This window comes from Saccopteryx bilineata, chromosome 10 (assembly GCF_036850765.1).
Source record: "Saccopteryx bilineata isolate mSacBil1 chromosome 10, mSacBil1_pri_phased_curated, whole genome shotgun sequence".
Classification (NCBI taxonomy): domain Eukaryota; kingdom Metazoa; phylum Chordata; class Mammalia; order Chiroptera; family Emballonuridae; genus Saccopteryx; species Saccopteryx bilineata.
In genome coordinates this window covers 33,811,699-33,831,396 of record NC_089499.1, presented here as the reverse complement: position 1 = coordinate 33,831,396, position 19,698 = coordinate 33,811,699, and the positions used below count along the sequence as shown (strand labels likewise).

The 19,698-nt window shown below is 45.8% G+C and overlaps 2 protein-coding genes across 3 annotated transcripts in view; one reads left to right on the top strand and one right to left on the bottom strand.

Annotated features, from left to right (window-relative positions):
- The window catches only part of CAPN7 (calpain 7), a 38,078-nt gene extending 31,188 nt beyond the window's left edge, over positions 1 to 6,890 (top strand). Inside the window, exons 17-21 of one of the 2 annotated variants that reach the window (XM_066245939.1) lie at positions 1,608 to 1,753; positions 2,508 to 2,570; positions 3,910 to 4,040; positions 5,448 to 5,540; positions 5,629 to 6,890. In XM_066245939.1, coding sequence (XP_066102036.1) covers positions 1,608 to 1,753; positions 2,508 to 2,570; positions 3,910 to 4,040; positions 5,448 to 5,540; positions 5,629 to 5,773 — 578 coding nt within the window. In that variant the 3' untranslated portion in view covers positions 5,774 to 6,890. The remainder of the gene's footprint in view (positions 1 to 1,607; positions 1,754 to 2,507; positions 2,571 to 3,909; positions 4,041 to 5,447; positions 5,541 to 5,628) is intronic. The other variant, XM_066245940.1, reaches the window with a different exon arrangement.
- Positions 6,891 to 8,339: 1,449 nt separating this feature from the next.
- The window catches only part of SH3BP5 (SH3 domain binding protein 5), a 75,006-nt gene continuing 63,647 nt past the window's right edge, over positions 8,340 to 19,698 (bottom strand). The window contains exons 5-9 of the mRNA XM_066245941.1: positions 14,727 to 14,857; positions 13,558 to 13,600; positions 12,275 to 12,494; positions 10,241 to 10,501; positions 8,340 to 9,780 (exon numbers count right to left, since the gene is read on the bottom strand). Of these exons, the coding sequence (XP_066102038.1) occupies positions 9,569 to 9,780; positions 10,241 to 10,501; positions 12,275 to 12,494; positions 13,558 to 13,600; positions 14,727 to 14,857 (867 nt within the window). The 3' untranslated portion in view covers positions 8,340 to 9,568. The remainder of the gene's footprint in view (positions 9,781 to 10,240; positions 10,502 to 12,274; positions 12,495 to 13,557; positions 13,601 to 14,726; positions 14,858 to 19,698) is intronic.

Genomic DNA, 19,698 nt, shown 5'->3' with positions numbered 1-19,698 from the left:
AAAATGCTTCCTCTTTAATACATGGTGATTCTTGCCTTCGCAGGATACTTTCTGGTTTGTAGTTTTATTTTCATTATAGCACTCTGAGATTAAATAGAACAGGTCTTATTGTTCCCCATTTGACAGAAGAGTAAACTGAAACATAGAAAGGTTAAAAACCTTGTCCCAGCCCTGGCCGGTTGGCTCAGCGGTAGAGCGTCGGCCTAGCGTGCGGAGGACCCGGGTTCGATTCCCGGCCAGGGCACACAGGAGAAGCGCCCATTTGCTTCTCCACCCCTCCGCCGCGCTTTCCCTCTCTGTCTCTCTCTTCCCCTCCCGCAGCCAAGGCTCCATTGGAGCAAAGATGGCCCGGGCGCTGGGGATGGCTCTGTGGCCTCTGCCCCAGGCGCTAGAGTGGCTCTGGTCGCAACATGGCGACGCCCAGGATGGGCAGAGCATCGCCCCCTGGTGGGCAGAGCGTCGCCCCATGGTGGGCATGCCGGGTGGATCCCGGTCGGGCGCATGCGGGAGTCTGACTGTCTCTCCCTGTTTCCAGCTTCAGAAAAATGAAAAAAATAAAATAAATAAATAAAAAACCTTGTCCCAGATCACAGACATGCCCATTCTTTTTCTCTCCACACTAAATTACACACCTCTGAACATTACTCATTACCTGTTTGAGATTCTAAAATGTTCAGTATTTCTGATAAATTACATTATAAATAATGTTCCTAAGTAAACCAAGTGATATAATACTGATCTAAAATTACATGGTAACTCACATGCCTGAAATGATTTTATTATATCGACTTTGATGGATGAGACTAACAAAAGTATTTATTAGGCAACACTATTTGCAATAGCAAAGTATTGGAAATAACCTGAATATTCAAATGGGATAACTAGATGGGGGTATAAATAAAATGTGTTATATTTATACAACAGAATAGTGTATAGGCAATTCCAAAAGGAATAAACCATATCTATCTAGAACAACATGGATTTCAAAAACATGTTGAGTGAAAAACAAAATATACAAAACAAGACATACACAATTCTTTTGTAGATATATGCTCACAAAAATAACATTTATCCATTCATTTTTTTTTTTTAGGGATGTGTGTGTGCATTAAAGTCTGAAAAGATGTCCATCAAATCCATCAGAATGGAATGGGTTTAAGACTAAGGGTGATGGCTAAAAGGGACTTTGATAAGCTAATAATATAGCAACAGAAGAAAATCTTGAGTAGTGGGACTATTGATGTATTTTTTCATTACATTTTCATACCTTTTTAAAAATTTCCTCAAAAGAAAAAAAAAGTGCTAATCCTGACTTGACAATTTACTGGAGACAAAGAGTAATGGCACATAGCGGGGATTATCCTATGTTGCACTGAATGTATTCTAAAAGATTGCTTTGCTTATTAGAAACTTGCATTTTACAAGTTAAAACACTTTTAATGGAAAGGTTTTAATTGAAATTGTAATTATTTAGTAACATCATATTTAAAGATAGAATCTGTTAAGGGGATTTTAATTTATTTATTTTCTTCTACCATCAGCCATAAAACTAAATAAATTTAAAAACTAAAGTCTCCTTATCTGTAAACCTACTGGTTTATTTGCAGCTGACCCTCCCCCATACATTGATGGGATTCGAATTAACAGCCCTCATTATTTGACTAAGATAAAGCTGACCACACCTGGGACCCATACTTTTACATTAGTGGTTTCTCAGTATGAAAAACAGAATACAATCCATTACACAGTTCGGGTAAGTAAACCAACATATAATGACAAAACAATAATATAAAGTATAAAATGTGCTCTGCTTTGCAATGGGATTATCTACAGAAAAAGTTTATTTCTGAAAATTCTTGTCTATGTATTTTATGTGTATGTGTTTATCTCTATAACAATTCAATGTTAAATTATTAGAATGTTTCCTGCAACAAGTGCTTTTGAAAAGTAATTTTTTATTTTAAATATTTTTAATGAGCATTTTTGTTTTCAGAGTTATAGTTTAGTCCTGAAGTAATATGGTATATTGGGCTAATAAATTCAAAGAGCAAGCAATAAAGATCCCTTTAGTCTATATAATACTTTTGTTGACTTATAAAAGAAAACTCTGAACTCGGTGAAAGGGAACTGTTGATTGCCTGTAAACATCGCTGTGATGAGTTAGGAAGGTCATTGTAATTTTTTTCCGCAAGGATTTGTTTGCCATATGTCAGTAAAGAAGTTCAAGTTAAATAGATATTTTAGTGATGAAAGGGACATTGGGGAGCCGCCTTCACACCCTCACTGTTCAGATGCAGAAGCCAAGGCTTCCAGAAATTGTGATTCGTCTTGTCACACATAGTTAGTGCCAGAGAAAGCAAAGACCAGACCCCTAGCTTCATTAAACCCAACGTGATCCCAAGCTGCCTACAGAGTGTTGACCTTTATATGTGTGAACTAATTGTTTAGTTTTCTAATATATTTTTATTTTTATAAACTTTATTGGTACAATATTTTTTTTAATCTAGGTATATTCAGCATGCAGCTTTACTTTTTCAAAGATTCCTTCACCATACACCTTATCAAAACAGGTAAGAGAATTAATTTTGTCTCTGGGTCATGCTCTCAAAGAAATCTTAGAATTTCCTTTTCTTTTTCTCTCTTTTTCTTTTCATTATTCACATTTAACAATTTTTTTTATGTAGTGAGAGAAGGGGAAGTGGAGACAGACTCCTGCATGCACCCGACCGGGATCCACCTGGCAAGCCCACTAGAGGGCGATGCTCTGCCCATCTGGGGTCCTTGCTCCATTGCAGCTGGAACCATTTTTTAGCACCTGAGGCAGAGGCCATAGAGCCATCCTCAGTGCATGGGGCCAATTTATTCTAATCGAGCCAGGGCTGCAGGAGGGGGAGAGAGAGAGAGAAAAGCGAGGGGGGAGGCGTGGAGAAGCAGATGGGCACTTCCCCTGTGTGCCCTGACCAGGAATCAAACCCGGTCATCTACATGCTGGGCCAACGCTCTACCACTGAGCTAACTGGTCAGGGCCAACAATTTTTTACAAAATAAAACATTTTACCCTGGCCGGTTGGCTCAGCGGTAGAGCTTCGGCCTGGTGTACGGGGGACCCGGGTTCGATTCCCGGCCAGGGCACATAGGAGAAGCGCCCATTTGCTTCTCCACCCCCCCCCCCCCTCCTTCCTCTCTGTCTCTCTCTTCCCCTCCCGCAGCCAAGGCTCCATTGGAGCAAAGATGGCCCAGGCGCTGGGGATGGCTCCTTGGCCTCTGCCCCAGGCGCTAGAGTGGCTCTGGTCGTGGCAAAGCGACGCCCCCTGGTGGGCAGAGCATTGCCCCTGGTGGGCGTGCCAGGTGGATCCCGGTTAGGCGCATGCGGGAGTCTGTCTGACTGTCTCTCCCCGTTTCCAGCTTCAGAAAAATACAAAAAAATAAAATAAAACATTTTAGAGCTTGAAAGGAGTAAGGGAAATGTAAATTGCCCCCATCCAGTCTGGGTCAGAATACATGATCTTCAGTGCGCAACATTAAGTGACTCTGTGGGCAGACATAAGAAATTCAGAGAAAGATTAATGTAAACCTTGGTCATTAGGGAAGGCCGTGTGAATGAACTCTTAAGTAGAATTGGCGGTTGACTTTGCAGGGTGGGCTGGCTGTATAGAGGATTTGAGGGAGAATTATTGGCAGGGAGAACAGCTTGATTGTATGCTGAGAGAGGGAGATAGAGCTTAGTGTAAGTAGCAAAGTCACCTGAGCTACATTGACTGTCAGTGGCAGATAAAGCCTGGAGAGAGGGTCGAGCCAGAGGGGGAGTTGCGTTCTTTGGGGGGGTGGGAGGGGTTGTAAAAGACTTTTGTCTTTAACATAGAATTGTAGAATGTGAAGTTTTGTTAATACAGAAATTTGTTTTATTAGATTAATGGAAAGTGGAGTGGTCCGAGTGCTGGAGGATGTGGAAATTTCCAAGAGACTCATAAAAATAATCCCATTTACCAATTCCATATAGAAAAGACTGGCCCATTACTGATTGAGCTCAGAGGACCAAGGTTTGTGATGAGTGAATTTTCTTAATAATATTAAAAATGAGTTTAGTGGAACAGAATAGGGTTTTGAGACAGACCTCGGCATATATGGATGCTTGGTTTATGATAAAGATGGTATTGCATGGGGTGGGGAAAGGATAGTTTGTTCAGTAAGTGGTGCTGGAATAATTGAGTGTCCCGTGCATCAAAAAGGGTAATTAAGACCTCTGTCTCATATCAAATCTTAAAGTCAATTCTAGGTGGATTCCTAATATAGAAGACACTGTAGTAAAAAGATTTTTAGTCTGACCAGGCAGTGGTGCAGTGGATAGTTTACTTTACAAATTATGTTACACTTTTTTTTATGTACATTGTGTTATTCAGTATTTCACAATTTTAAAAACTTTATAAGAAATAGAGACTACAAATAAAAAATAGTACTTCTAAATAAAACTGGAATTGTGCCTGTCTTACAAATTAACTCAAAAGAAACTAATCCTTTGAGTAGGCTGCATTTCACAATCATTTTAAAAACCTTTACCAGTTTGCTAAGTAATGTAAGGTATCTAATTGCCCTTTTGTATTTAAGTTTTAGGTAGATTGAACATGTAAAAATACTTGACAATGTTTTTTCCTTTATTGCTTAATTCGTGTTTCTTGCCCACTTTTCTGTTGGAGTTGTCATGTTTTTCATAATTGTAAACATGAATAAAGATATGTCAGTAAGAATATTAACTCCCTCACATATTTGCAAGTATTTTTCCCAGATAATTTTTTTACATAGGAAAAAAAACATTTTAAAGTATTCAATCTGTCTTTTCTGGGTTATTTTGCTGGAGGCAGGAAATCTTACCCCAGTGATAAATTTTTACTGTTACTTTCTTCTAGTTCCCTTACGGTTTTATTTTTACATTCTGTTTTTTAATCCATATGAAATGTATTTTTATATTTGGTATAAGATACAATTTAATACTTTTATTTCTAAATTTTTGTCACCTCATTACCACCCCTAAATAATCCTTCCTTTCCCTACTGACTGGAATGCTATGTCTGCCATATGCTAATACTTTCTTCAATTTAGATTTTTTCCCCAAGATTTTCTTTCCTATCCCACTTTTTCTGCCTAAAGACAGTATTTTGTTATTTAAATTTAACATTATTTGGGAGCCTGTAATAAAAATATAGTCTCTTCTAAAGTTTAATAGTCTCTTCTAAGTTTAACGCATTAATTTTTACAGCTTCTACTTAAAGATGTAAATGATATTTTCTATAATTAAGAGTAAAAATAGTATGCATGTCTTTCAGAGTGTTACTTCCTCCTGAAGGTTTAGAAAGCATAAACTAGATTTTAATAGTGCATCTGCACTTTAGGTGTACTGATTTTCAGGTATTTTTACTTGAGACTACTTCATTGTTCCTTTTTACTGCTAGGCAGTACAGTGTTGGGTTTGAAGTTGTCACAGTGTCTGTGGTGGGCGACCCTGGAGCCCATGGCTTTCAGAGGAGGTCTAGTGGCGACTACAGGTAAGGTTGGCATTTTGATTAAACATCTGATTTATACTTGTTGTGGCACCATCTTCTGTAAACCTTCCTTTTATTTTCCTGAATATAGGTGTGGGTTTTGCTACCTGGAATTAGAAAATATACCTGCTGGGATTTATAATATCATTCCCAGTACTTTTTTGCCTAAACAAGAAGGACCATTTTTCTTGGACTTTAATAGTATTATCCCCATCAAGACAACACAACTTCAATGACGGGAGATCTCAGCAATTACAGGATGTTCTACTTACCAAACAGCGACTCTTCAGATGAAGACACAAACCTCCAGGACACTAGACAGAGCCATCAGAACAGAATTCTCTACAAATGTTGCAGTGGAACCTGGTGCTCCAGTCAGGGTGTTTAGTAAGAATTGTATATAGTCAGGGTTACCCTAAATTACTTTAGAAGTACCATTTACATGGTTTTGTGTATGTGTAGGATTAGCTTGCATTTAGAGGCCATGTTGTATTTAAAAAGTGCCGATGATTCAAGTTTATCCTCAGTCAGCACTGTGATATCCTTTGCTAAGAGGGACTGAGACCAGATGAGGGGCGTTGACTTACTGGGTGGAATAGTAGGCTGGCGTACTGTTCTGAAATCTCTCCATTGATTGTCTCTGGCAGAGCATGTTGTAAGGTAAACCTGTTTGTGTTGTGACTCTGCAGCTTGGGCAACCACTTACCAAATGAACTTTGTCACCATAACAGATTTAAATTCGGCATTGTGACTTTAAATGTCGCCCAGGTGCTGTGAAAGAATAAAGCTTTAAGAAATACTAATGAACTTAGCATGAAGATGCTCATGCTCTAGAATGAAGGTTGTTGAAGTTCGATACCTGTCTCCCATCGAATCATGTAAGGAGAACTGAGGTGTACATTCACTGTCAGTCATTTTTAGGTTGTTGAAGTTCGATACCTGTCTCCCATTGAATCATGTAAGGAGAACTGAGGTGTACATTCACTGTCAGTCACTTTTAGGTTGATGAAAGTAGTAGTCTGAGAAACTGAATACATCACTGTTTAGTTGGTATATTTTTCATTGCTCTGTAGTTCAGTGCTTTTATGGTAACAGCACTCTGGAGAAAATACAATTGAGAATTTAATATATTGTAATTGGAGTTGCATTCAGAAAAATTGCCAAGATATTACTGCTGTGTGTAAATTCCCAGTTGTTTACATAAAAATCTTCCAGGACAGAATGATGCTCAAGATTTTAAAGATCTAAAAATAAGGTGGTATTTTTCATCATCTCTACTTTATAATTATCAAGACTTCTTATTTTATATTTCTGCTACCTTTAACTGAAATAAAATGTTTATACTTATGGAAACTGCATAGTTTAACCTAGACAAATTGATTATTAAGGACTTCATCTAGTATGTTCCATCGAAAAGAACTCATTTGCTTAAAAATTCATGATTCAAAAAAAATCTGTTTCACATTCAGGATAGTGGTCGATTGTTTTACTAATGAGATTTCACTTTTGTAAATATTTAGTGCTTTCAATTTTAGATACTAATTTTAAGTAGATTTTCTATGGCCCTTTACAGAAAAAAATCTAAAGCATAAGAGGTATATTTATTATAAACACATACATGATTGAATTTTTTATATTAAAAAATCATCTTACAGTATGCAAATTAAGATCTAATCTCTCCCCTCAAAAATCTAATGGAGACTTGAATATGAGCAATTGAATGTGTTGTAATGAATCCTGTAGCAGAGCTCCAAACACAATGCTACAGATGTATAAAAAAGGGCAATGATTACTTTGGCTGAACCAATATAGAAAGACAATAGAGCCCTGGCCGATTGGCTCAGGGGTAAAGCGTCGGCCCAGCGTGTGGAAGTCCCAGGTTCAATTCCTGGCCAGGGCACACAGGAGGAGCACCCGTATCTGCTTCTCCACCCTTTCCCCTCTCCCTTCTATCTCTCTCTTCCCTTCCCATAGCCAAGGCTCCATTGGAGCAAAGTTGGCCCAAGCGCTGAGGATGGCTCCATGGCTTCTGCCTGAGGTGCTAGAATGGCTCCAGTTGCAATGCAGCAATACCCCCTAGTGGGCTTGCTGGGTGGATCCCATTCGGGCACATGCAGGAGTCTTATCTCTCTACCTCCCCGCTTCTCACTTCAGAAAAATACATTTAAAAGAGAATAGAATCAGCTGGGGAGCATTTAAAAGTCCAGTAGTGTACCCCCCCAAACTGATTAAATCTCCAGGGCTCAGACCAGAGAGCAGTATTTTTTCAGCTTCCTAGTAGAGCCCAATGTGCAGCAGAGGCTGAGAACCACTTTTCCAATATAACCACCTTGTCTTTATTTTCCTGCCTTGTGTCTCCTTATTGGTTGGCTTTGTAGCAGCAACAGAATTCTAATTCAAACCTTGATAATCAGGGCTTAAACTATTGGAGTCCATGACTTGAATTGAAAACAAGAACAGATGACCATACTCCATGCTCTTCTTTTTTTTTTTTTTTAACTTTTTCTTGCAATCTAGTTTTTTTTATTTATTTATTAATTTTTAGAGAGGAGAGAGAGAGGGAGAGAAGAGAGAGAGAGAGAGAGAAGGGGGGAGGAGCTGGAAGCATCAACTCCCATATGTGCCTTGACCAGGCAAGCCCAGAGTTTCGAACCGGCGACCTCAGCATTTCCAGGTCGACGCTTTATCCACTGCGCCACCACAGGTCAGGCTCCATGCTCTTCTTATAGCAAGAAAGTTGCCTAGAGTAGAACATTTTGGTGACATCAGGATTTCTCACTTGAAGTCATAGAAAGTTAGACATTTTCTTAAGCCATTTTTATTACACTCAAGGTATTAAGACAAGTACAAAATAACCTTGTAATTAAGATACTGTGTCAGTATTAAAAAAGGAGAAAACACTACAGTATGAAGAGATTTACAAATGACTGAAATATACAAGTTATGACAGAATTAACGGACAGCTTGAAATGCGGTTGTTTTTTTTTCTTTTAGAAATGCCAGTTTTCTTAACAAGTAAAATACAGTGCTCTTAAACATGGGTAACCATGAAAACATTAAAAGCAGTCTTAACACTTACTACTATTGGTATGACAGACTCCACTGCGTCTATTTAACAGCCTTTGCCAACACATGCCTACTCCTTGTCCTAGCCTCTGAAAACATTTTCCTCTAAGAAATACTGTGTAGCATAACCCTTAAATAATTATTTTTAAAGTTGCAGCCTACAGAGAAATTAACACCTTGTCAATCTAGAATAACAATGGCAACCATCTTCACATGCACTTCTCTTAGAATAAGTCCCCTCAGCTGGTAGAATGAAGTTTACGCTATAGAACCTTCTCTCCCACAGCCACAAATCCCATTCTATGGTATGTCCTTGCTACCCTCATCCCCCCGCCCCCATCCCCACACTGGCATTCACCTTCCCCACCCCAAAAAGTGCAGTTCATAGTAACCTTCATAGAAAATGGTTTTAATGGGTGTTCCAACTTTTCTTAAAGCCCCTTTTGAATACCAGAGATGATAAAAATGAATTATGTTCTTGGATTCTTTTTTAAGCCTTCACTGGGTCAAAAGGGTATGCTGTGAATATTTGAGTTTTGTCTTGCATTCTGTTTTCATTTAGATCCCCTAAAATATAAAGGAAAGAACATCTCTTTTCCCAAACAGAGTGACAGGGATGAGAAGCAAGCTGGTGACCCCGCTGGGCTCAGCTTCCCAGCCCTTCTGCTTGGGCCCTTCCGCAGGAACTAGTTATTGCTTCCACAACACTTAGTTACTGTTCCGCAAAGGCGTGACCCTGGTCACAGTCCACCCGCAACAACGGCTCCGCTCTGGAAAGCAAACCAGCTCAAGAGCTCTTACCCAGAAGAAAAGGCTTCAGCCCTCAAGGTCACTGAAACTTCATTAGTGCAGTTTAGAGTAACCACTTACGATTTGGCGTGTATTAAATGATTATTGGCACAATGTTCTCCGTACAGTTTCGTGTATAAATAGTAATGAGCCCTGGGGCCAGGACCGGGGGTGGATCAGCCGATCTGCACCATCTTGATGTCGGCAACAATCCCCTCCCTCCCCTTGGAGCACTGCAGGGAGAGTTGCTGCATCCTGTTGGCCAAGGCCTGGCCCTCGGAGGACATGCCGCTTTGGCTCTTGCCACCGTCACTGCTGCTGTTGCTAAGACCTCGATTGTTGTTGGCTTTGTCACTTGTTTTATTCTCTGCCCCTTCTGCTCTGTCTCCTATAGAAATGTAAAGATTAAGTGAGTATTGACAATTCCAAGAGTCACTTTAGGCCCAAGCCAGTCGATCCTCGGCTCTCCCAGTGCCGCCCAACCATGTGTATCACAGAGGGTTCTCCACCGTGTAACTGCTCACTCTCTTACTCCTCAAGGCATTTTACATCATTATCGTTAGAGATGAAATGTGTCATGTGTCACGCTCATATAATAGCTGGGAACAGACACCTCTCTAGCATGTGCTTGTTAAGAGGACTGTGGTAACGAGAGACGCGGAACCCAAGGTATGGAGCCAGGAGGCCCCCAAACAAGACATTGATACGATCTCTGATCAACACCAACAGCACAGTCACAGACCCAGTAACAGCCCCGGGAGAGTCCGAGCCCCGGTAGCGGTCTGGCTGCACAGAGCAGTGAGTCACCCGGGACAGCACTGTATGAGGTGGGGGGCACTGCGACTCACCGCGTTCCACCTCACACTCCGGGGAGGAGGCCCCGCTGCACTCGCTGCGAGGGCCCAGCACTGGGAACATCATCCCGAACTCGGACAAGGACACGGGGCTGGGCAGATCCAGGCTACCGGGCCGCACGGCTGCGGAGAATTGGTCGACTGCCTCAGATGGGCTCGTTGGTCCTGAGCTAAAGCTGGACACAGACTGGGTTTCCGAGTCATCTTCAGATACAAAGTTGCTGCAGTTGTCATCTTCAAAGGCCTCAGAGGCCACTAGGATGAGAAGAAAGACCAGTCACTCAAGGTCTGGCAGATAGAATCTAGTTCCTTAAACGCCTCAAGAAGTGTTTGGTGCTGGCAGAGACACAGCATGGAGACGGCAGAATCCCTGCCACCCTAGGTGCCTGGTGAAAGGACCATGACCCTACTGTGCATGCGTGACCAGACTGCTGCAACTCAGGAAAGCAGCCAGAGGCTGGGTCCCACAGACATCCAGTGTCCTTACAATGCCTTTCGAGCCCCCGTGCGCCCTAGAAGTTTGGGTCAGTAGGCACTGCCTCAAGGCAGATGAATTCAGCTGCAGATCAGGGGCTTTGCTCCACCCCAGTCCCCCAGATAGAGCCACGTGTGCACAGGAAGAGGGCTGGTCCTTTGTAATAGATCTCAAAAAAGCCAGTCACATTGGGGCTTCCTTCCACAGCAACAGAAGCAGGAGCTGCTGGAAGAAACGGCCCTGGATGGAACACCTGTGGGGACCTTGGTTTTCTTCCAGGTGACTTATCCCAAAAGACACACTCAGAGCCTGCCCAGGTGACGGTCTGCGGATTTGCTGCCAAAGGGACTTCCTTTATAGTGCTCTGGGACTTGTGCCTCACTTCCTTTGTAGACCAGAATAAGCCAGGCCGAGACGTCCTCCTCGTAAGGAAAGCCGCTCCAGCAGCCTTGAACTGTTTCCCCCTCTGCCCACACAATCCTGCCCAGATTTTTCCTCTCCTCCTCCCTCATCTGTAAAAGCAGCCTTGTAGCATCCCACAGAAGTGTTTTTCAATCGCCAGTCCGCCAGATATTCCGTGCCAGTCCGTGAGCTAACCACCCTAATGTATGAAGATTATACATCATTGGACTGGTGGTTGAAAGACCCTGCTATAGAGGCTTTTCTCTCCCCTCAATGAGAAATACTGGACTGAAATGTTGGGGACAAGACATAGGCTCAGATCTGAATTCCATTCCTGTTTCCACTACCTGCTGTAGCTAGCCTTAGGTTAACCTCAGGGCATCACGTTCCTCTCTGAACAGGGTTTTATGAGATGCTGTGCTCACACTGCCGCTGCTCAGAATACAGGTCTTCACCCCCGGCCTGTTGTCTGAATTAAAGAACACCTGAGAAAGGAGCTTGGGAAAGAGCCAACGGGGACCATTGCACAGAGAAGGAAGAAGAGGTGTGCAAAGACAGTGCTGGAGGGGCTTTCCTGGTTAACACAAAGGGGGCCACATCCAATCTCTGCTCCCAGGAGGTGGCCCTGGAAAAAGTCTCCATGGTGAGACACCAGGGAGAGCCACCATTTGTGGAGTGCTTACTGGGTACCAGTGTTGTTTCGTTTCATCCTAACCATCACTATACGGTAGATGGTAGATAGCGTCATAACGCCCCATTTTACAGGTGAAGAAACAAAGTTAAGCCCTTGCCTGCATCATATACTAGTAATGACGGGACAGCCAGGATTTGAATCAAATCTAATTCTACAGCCCCTATTCTCAGACAACTCTTCTTTCCTGCACTACCTCTCAGAATGTGCAACACATACTTTGAAACTCAGAGAATGGTGAACATCAGACATATTCCAAACTTATTTGACCACAGAATCCACATTTTGAGGAATGCTCAGTAGCACCTTGGTAAAGATTGTTTCATAAAATGTGGGAAGCCCCCCAGAAATAGTCCTAACTCTCACCCAACTCGCTGAGGCCCAGCCAGGATGGTCAGAGCCCTGGAAGCATGTCACACAGCATGTCACCTCCCAGCTGGCGCAGGAGCCCCCGACTCACCGGAAATGGCATCGGGCTCGGGCTTGCTCCCTGACAGGTCCTCCACGGACGTGCTGCTGCCCTCGGCCCCGACCCCGCAGCCCCGAGGCCCCATGGCGCTGGAGCGCCGCCGCTCGTGGATCTCGTCAGAGATCATCTCCAGGTTCTTCAGGGCCGTCTTGTACTCGCCTTTGGCCAGGGCCAGTTTGGCCTGCAGGTCGTCCACGGTCTTCTTTAGTTGCTGGTCAGGAGAACAGGAAGCTCAGTAAGTGAAGGCTGCCCCCTCCTGACTTTGCGGTGCTTTTGAATGACAGGTTCAAGCATGTTTCCACCCACTGCCCTGCCCCAAAGACTTCCCCAAGACAAGCCTGAGGGACCTGATGATTCTTCTGCAAGCTATCCGTGCACCAGATAAGAAAGCAGCCACCACCACTCCCAGTATCCATAGGGGTGACCAACGAAAGCTCTATTATCCAGAAACTACCACTGGCAGAATAAACTCCATCAGGGAAGCGACAGTGGGTGTCAGACTCACACACATGTGCCTCATTCTAGCCATTTGGTCCCCTGCACTGTGGTTCTCAAACTTGAGCTTGCATCAGCATCCCCTGGAGGGCTCGTTAAGCTCAGGTGGCTGGATTCCACCCAGTTTCCAATTCAGTGGGCATAGGGGTGGGGGCTCAGGATCTGCACTTCTAACAAGTTCCCAGTGATGCTGACACTGCTGGCCCTGGGAGCACCCTGAGAGCCACTGCCCCATACAGTACAGAGCAGGGGTAGTCAGCCTGGTCCCTACCGCCCACTAGGAGGCGTTCCAGCTTTCATGGTGGGCGGTAGCGGAGCAACCAAAGTATAAATAAAAAGATAGATTTAACTATAGTAAGTTGTTTTATAAAGATTTATTCTGCCAAACTTAGCGAAAAGCCAACATAAAGTACTTGGTAATTATTATTATATGCTTTAACTTGCTGTAACTCTGCTTTATAAATTTTATAAAGTAAAGTTACTTGCCTACTTTATAAATCACCATTACTGTGGAACCGGTGGGCGGTTAGAAAATTTTACTAACAGAGATACAAAAGTGGGCGGTAGGTATAAAAAGGTTGACTACCCCTGGTATAGAGAATGATCAGCAGTTGTGGAGAACTTCAGAGACCAGTCAAGACCATTTTGAGGCCTGAAAACTCAGTAAAGAATGTTTCTCCACTCTCCTCTTGTAGCAAATGCACTATTTGGAAGTCTTTCACAAAAAGTGGGGCTTTGCAGAATAATCCCATCAGCACAAGGCCAAAGGCCGCACGTACCTCAAGCTGCACGTAGTACTTTGCCTTCAGTTCAAAATAAGGCCTGTGAAAGACATGAAAGAAAAACATAATTCATTAGCTACAGCTGGCCAGGTTATCCTTCCAGGATTTAGTAAACTGATGAAGCCATGAGCTAAAGGTGATGCTCCCAGCTCCGGGGCCTGATGCACACAGACACCAGTCAGAGCCTCTGGGCTCACTCAGGATACAGAGAGCCCACACGTGTGCACACATATCCTGGAATCCCTGCGTTTTGGTTCACTTTCCTCTCTGCAGGCTCTTCAAGGCCATACAGAGTGTGCCCAATGGCTGATGTCTTGTAAGATTCAGCTTACAAGCTGAATCTCTTGTAAGGAGGTCAGCTACCCAGGGGTGACTCGCAAATAAGGCTGGAGAAGGGGCTGCCTCAACACACTCCTCTGCTGAGGTCACCTGGGAAGGGAAGCACAGTCCCCACACTGCACACAGCAGGGCCCCCGCAAGGACAAGCTCAGGCTGCTTCGTCCTCTTGGGCTCTGTCCAGCACTACAGGTATCAGACGGTCTGCAGACCCAGCCAGGTCATGGGCAAGAAAAACCGAGAAATGTGAATATTCTGCTAGTCCGGTGGGATCTAGGTCAGCCAGAAGACCCTGGCTTTTTATAGGGACTTGGTGTCTGAGCATTAAGTGTAGACCATTGCTTCATTCTGGATCTTCCACCACAAAGCGTCTGTCTTGGGGGGAGGGAGGGCTAGGCCATCCCAAGCCATCTCTTTTGTTTGGAGGCACAGCAACTGTAAGTAGAGCAGGGGGCTTTTCTCCATGGTCATTATTGTATAAAAATACAGAGGAGTGGTAGTGAAAGGGACTTGGAAACACCCTGCATTAAACTGCACCATTTCATTAGCTCTTGGTCCACAGATTGTGTACACAGCTCATTGCCATTATACTGACAAACTGAGGTCCTATCAATGGGCCATGGAATGGTCTGCTTCTGAAATAACCTTTTTCTCTGTTTCCCAGGAGTAGCCCTCCTACCACTCAGCACCTTCTTGTCCCTCAGGGCCATAGAATGTTGGGGGGAAAGGGACCCGGAACAGGGGTCCCTAAGTGCAAGGCACATAAAAGGCTGAGGAGACCTGGAAGAGAACCACCACACGGCCCCAGAGACCCCCGCACGCAGACTCACTTGGACTTGTTGATGGCTCTCTTGAGTTTCTTCTCCAGCTGCCTCATGCGACCCATGGCGGCATTGTACCTGGCTGCCGTCTCCTTATGCACCAGCTCGCTCCTTGTCTTGGTCTGCTCTGCCTCCATGACCTTCAAACAACAGCGGAGGTCAACCCAGCCAAGCCCGGAACTTATTTATTTTTTAAATACCCTTTGAGTAAACTAGTGGACAGACTAAAATTCAACTAACTTCCAACTAGAGTAGGATTACTATTTTGGGAAAGGCTTGTCAGGTAAGACTACGTAGCCAAATTAGCTGTGGCAATAACCAGAAAAGAAAACAAGGAAAAACAAAAATCAGAGGAAAATACGAAGCATCCTCTGATTCGATGGATGTCTACTTCCTTCTGCTCGGCTGCCTAGTTCTCAGTAGTCACCATGGGGGGCCCCGTTTCCACCTTGGGGCAGGAACTTATGCACAGGCAAATGGGCGGGCAGCACCAGTGGGAACTTAGACATCAAGGAACAGGGACACCTAGCAAAACCAGGCATGACAGCATCAGGACAAGGTAATCATGACCTCAGCAGTTTGGCCCTTTCCCAGATGTCCTGAATTAGCTAGCTGGTGAGAAGGATCTAGGATCGAAAAGGGTCCAACTTTACATTTAAACAATATCAAATCATATCAGATTTTGAGGTTCACATTTTTTTTTTTTTTAACTGACATAGAGACAGGGACAAATAGTGACAGGCAGGCAGGAAGGGGACAAATAGGGACAGACATCAATTCTTTACTGTGGCTCCTTAGTTGTTCACTGACTGCTTTTTCATATGTGCCTTGACCAAGAGCTACAGCAGACCAAGTGACTCCTTGCTCAAGCCAGCGACCTTTGGGCTCAAGCCAGCAACCATGGGATCATGTCTATGATCCCACGCTTAAGCCAGCGACCCCACAACTCAAGCCGGCGATCCCACGGGCAAGCCGGATGAGCCCTCGCTCGAGCCGGCGACCTCAAAGTTTCAAAGCTAGGTCCTCTTGTGTCCCAGTCTGACGCTCTGTCCACTGCACCACTGCCTGGTCAGGCAAGGTTCACAAAAACCTGTGGCCAGGAGACCAGTCAGCATTCTGGTGGGAAATGCTAGTGGGAACATTTTGTTAAACCCATTGATTAAATTAAGCTAAAAAAAAAAAAAAAAAAAAAAAAAAAAACCAGTTAACAGCCTTCCATGGCCAGAAGCATGGCAGCTCAAAGGCCCCTCCCTGGTGCGTGGACAATGCAGGTTCTCTCCCTTACCTAAAGGAAAGCGTCATTCAAGCCATACAAGCAGCTCGAAATTTCTTTCCCATCTTCTACTTACAACTCACACAAGTGTTACAGAGGGAACTGGAGAAACAGGAGTGAGGTTAGGCTAGCCGGCTGTTCTTTGTTTAACCTGAAGAGCATCGGGGAGGAGCTCAGAGGGCCCTCTCAGGTCTCTGGTCCACTCTCTCAAACCCAGCAGGACAAATTTAGGAAAGCACCACCATGCGTTTAAGTCAAGGTTAAGAGAAGCCCATGGCAGGAAGTCACCGAGGCTCTAGCATCCCCTTCAGCCAACAGCCACCGCCGGCCATGGGGTAGTTTGTTTATGCACTTATTTACCATAAGGATTTTTATAAAGTGTCATGAAAAATTATGAAAGAGTGCAATGAGCATTTAAAAAAAAATGGGTGTCCTGTCTAGCATGTCCTCCCAGGTTATCTCTGGCTTTCGGTTCTGAAGCTATTTTATAACACTGTAAGTTGTAGAAAACTGTCAGTAATACATGAGTCTTATTCCTAGAAATGAAAATGAACTGTGTCCCAGTGGAGATGCATTTGATTATTAATTACCCTGTAAATATTGACCAGTGGGGGGTTGTGGTTTTTTTGTTTGGTTGGGTTTTTTTGTATTTTTCTGAAGCTGGAAACGGGGAGAGACAGTCAGACAGACTCCCACATGCGCCCGACCGGAATCCACCTGGCACGCCCACCAGGGGCGACGCTCTGCCCACCAGGGGGCGATGCTCTGCCTCTCCGGGGCGTCGCTCTGCCGCGACCAGAGCCACTCTAGCGCCTGGGGCAGAGGCCAAGGAGCCATCCCCAGCGCCCGGGCCATCTTTGCTCCAATGGAGCCTCGACTGCAGGAGGGGAAGAGAGAGACAGAGAGGAAGGAGAGGGGGAGGGATGGAGAAGCACATGGCGCTTCTCCTGTGTGCCCTGGCCAGGAATCGAACCTGGGACTTCTGCATGCCAGGCCGACGCTCTACCACTGAGGCCTTTTTTTTTTTTTTTGAGGTCAATATAAAAGTCAATTTTATTTCTATACACTAGCAACAATTAGAAATTAATTTAAGAGATAATACTATTTATCATAACTACAAAAGATTTAGGAAGCAACCCAGAGCCACACCGGATGCCTGCTCACAAGGACCAATTATTGACCAGTTTTGCATCAATTTGTAAATTTCAGCGCCCCTGGTTTTCTCCATATGAGGAGCTGCCTGGAAGCATTTTAAACAGACTGACTCAGAATGGCTGTGATTTGAGACAACTGTACAGAAAAGGTTCCCTGCAAGAAGCAGGGTTCTCAGCCAGCTGCGCACAGGCCCTCATCTATTCCAGCCCCTCGTCTGCAGAAAGAAGTGAAGCTTTCTAAAATTAAACACTCAGAAAGCTCCAAGCTCTTGGACATAGTACCAGTGCACACGGAGGCAGCAAGCATGTCACTGTCCCCTGCTTCACCCCGGTCAGGCCACATGAACCATGTCCTGTCCCCGTTTCCCTTGCCCCACATACACACAGCCTAGGATCCCGGAAGAGACTCCTCCAACCTCCAACTCATCTCATCCTCCATGGAGAAAGTCACCAAGTATGTCACCTGGGCCAAATCTCCTAGGCAACCAAGGAGCCGCTCCATCTATGTATGGAGTCAGGCATGAGTATTTGCTGCAATGGGTGGGGACAGAAGGGGTTAAGGGAGGAGGGTGGCACAGGGCGTCTCTGCTATGAAGACTGGAGCCACAGAAGGAAGTGATAACGGAAGTTCTGGAAGGCCTCAAGGTGGCAGCAGGCTGGACTAAGCCGGGCCCATGCAACTTAGACCCACGCTGCCCACGCCATTGCCCCAGGCCTTCCAGGGCCACCCTGCCTCCTTGAAGCCCAGGTTGGCAGCGAACCTGCCTCCATTTCTGTACCACACTCTTCCGAGTCACAACCACCTTATTCAGTTCGGAGCTGCATGCACTGACTAAACAGAGACCACCTCCTGGGCTGCCGGCCTCTCGGGGGCTCCTCCGCCTCACGCTTTAGCTAACCTTCTCCAGATCTATCCGGTCTCTTCTGGCAAACATCAAAAAAGCCAGACATGCCCAGCAGCAAGACCATCATTCAAGACAGCCTGGGATCCAGACTGTCAGGATGGCCGTGGCAGCCCAGAGGGGGCCCCACAGCAGGGCTGCCCCTGAGAGGGGTCTTCAGTGTGTGCCACCTAAGACTGTGGAGATGAAGGGAGGAAGCGCTCTGGCTGAAGTGGGCTTTGCACAAACTATGGTTCTTCCTTGCGTCTAGCCACACCCACTGCCCCATTTACGATCTACATGGAATGAGAGCTGGAGGCCCACGGGGTGAGGGTGGGGCGGGAGAGGGGAAAGCAGAGCTCAGCATCCCACCTCCTTTCCCAGAGCTGCAAGGCTCCCGAAGGAAATAACTGCCCAACAGGAACAGTCCTGGCCTCCCTCACGATGGTTGAGAACTTTCTCCCCAGACAGGTCCCTGTCCGCGGAGTGATCCACGGGCTGTTAACTTCGGTTGCATCTGCCGCAGCCTATAGGACGAAGAAGTCAGACATTCCCGCGGTTCCCAGAACCTGCAGAGATGCACGCCTGCCCTCTGGGCCTGTCCCAGAGCTGCCTGCCGCCAGTGCCCAGTGGGCCTGAGCAGCCAGAATATTAGTACTGGATGAGCCTGCTCCGGCACACCCACAGCACCAGGCCCCGAGCAGACAAGTGAGCAGCGGACTCCGGAGAAGAAAGCACGCTGGCCTGGGGAAGCCGCAGGCCTCTGCCTCTCCTCATCCATCGGGAGGACAGATGTGGGCCCAGGAGTGCCTGCCTGGCTCACTCCCAGAAGCCCCAGGGCAGGCAGGCAGCTGGGTCCCAACGGCCCCCGAGGCCCTGCTCACAGCAGCACACACAAGATACTCAAACCGCTGAGGCCTTCCCGTCTGGACACTGACAGGTGTGCCTGCCTGCCTGGCCGGGCACGGCCTCCTCGCCCGGGGTCCGCAGTGCAGAATGACCCAAACCGACCGGCCCACATCCACCCAGCACGGCTCCTCCGCCTCACGCTTTAGCTAACCCTCTCCAAATCTGTGCGGTCTCTCTGGGCAGACATCAGAAAAGCCAACTCCTCCCAGATGTCAGGCCTCCTCTCCCAGAGTGTGAAAAGCTATCACCTCACAATAAAGGCCACTTCAAGGCCAAAGCAGACAATGCTGGAGGAGCCACTGCTGCCCAAAGCCCCAAGCAGTGAGCAGCAGGGACTCGGGCCCTGCCCCCGAGGAGGCCGCTCAAGTGCAGGCTCCGAGGCTCTGCCTCATGTTGCCAGCAGCTTCCACAACCCCCTTTTAAAAAAATATATTTTTTTTTAAATTCATTTTAGAGAGGGGAGACAGGGAAGGGGGTGGATCAGGAAGCATCAACTCCTATATGTGCCCTGACCAGGCAAACCTAGGGTTTCAAACTGGTGACCTCAGCATTCCCGGTTCCACAGCCCTCCTCGACCCTTGCACTGAGCAGAGAACTGTTCCTTGTCCCAGTTTGTGACACTGCAGGTGGCCTGACAGAGAACATCAGGGCTCCTGGTCACAGTCTCCTAGCACACTGGCTTCTGCCATGGCTCCAAGTGTGGCCACCCACTGTCACCATGTCTGAGGGGTCCCCAGGGGGCACGCTGATGGCCTCAGGGAACA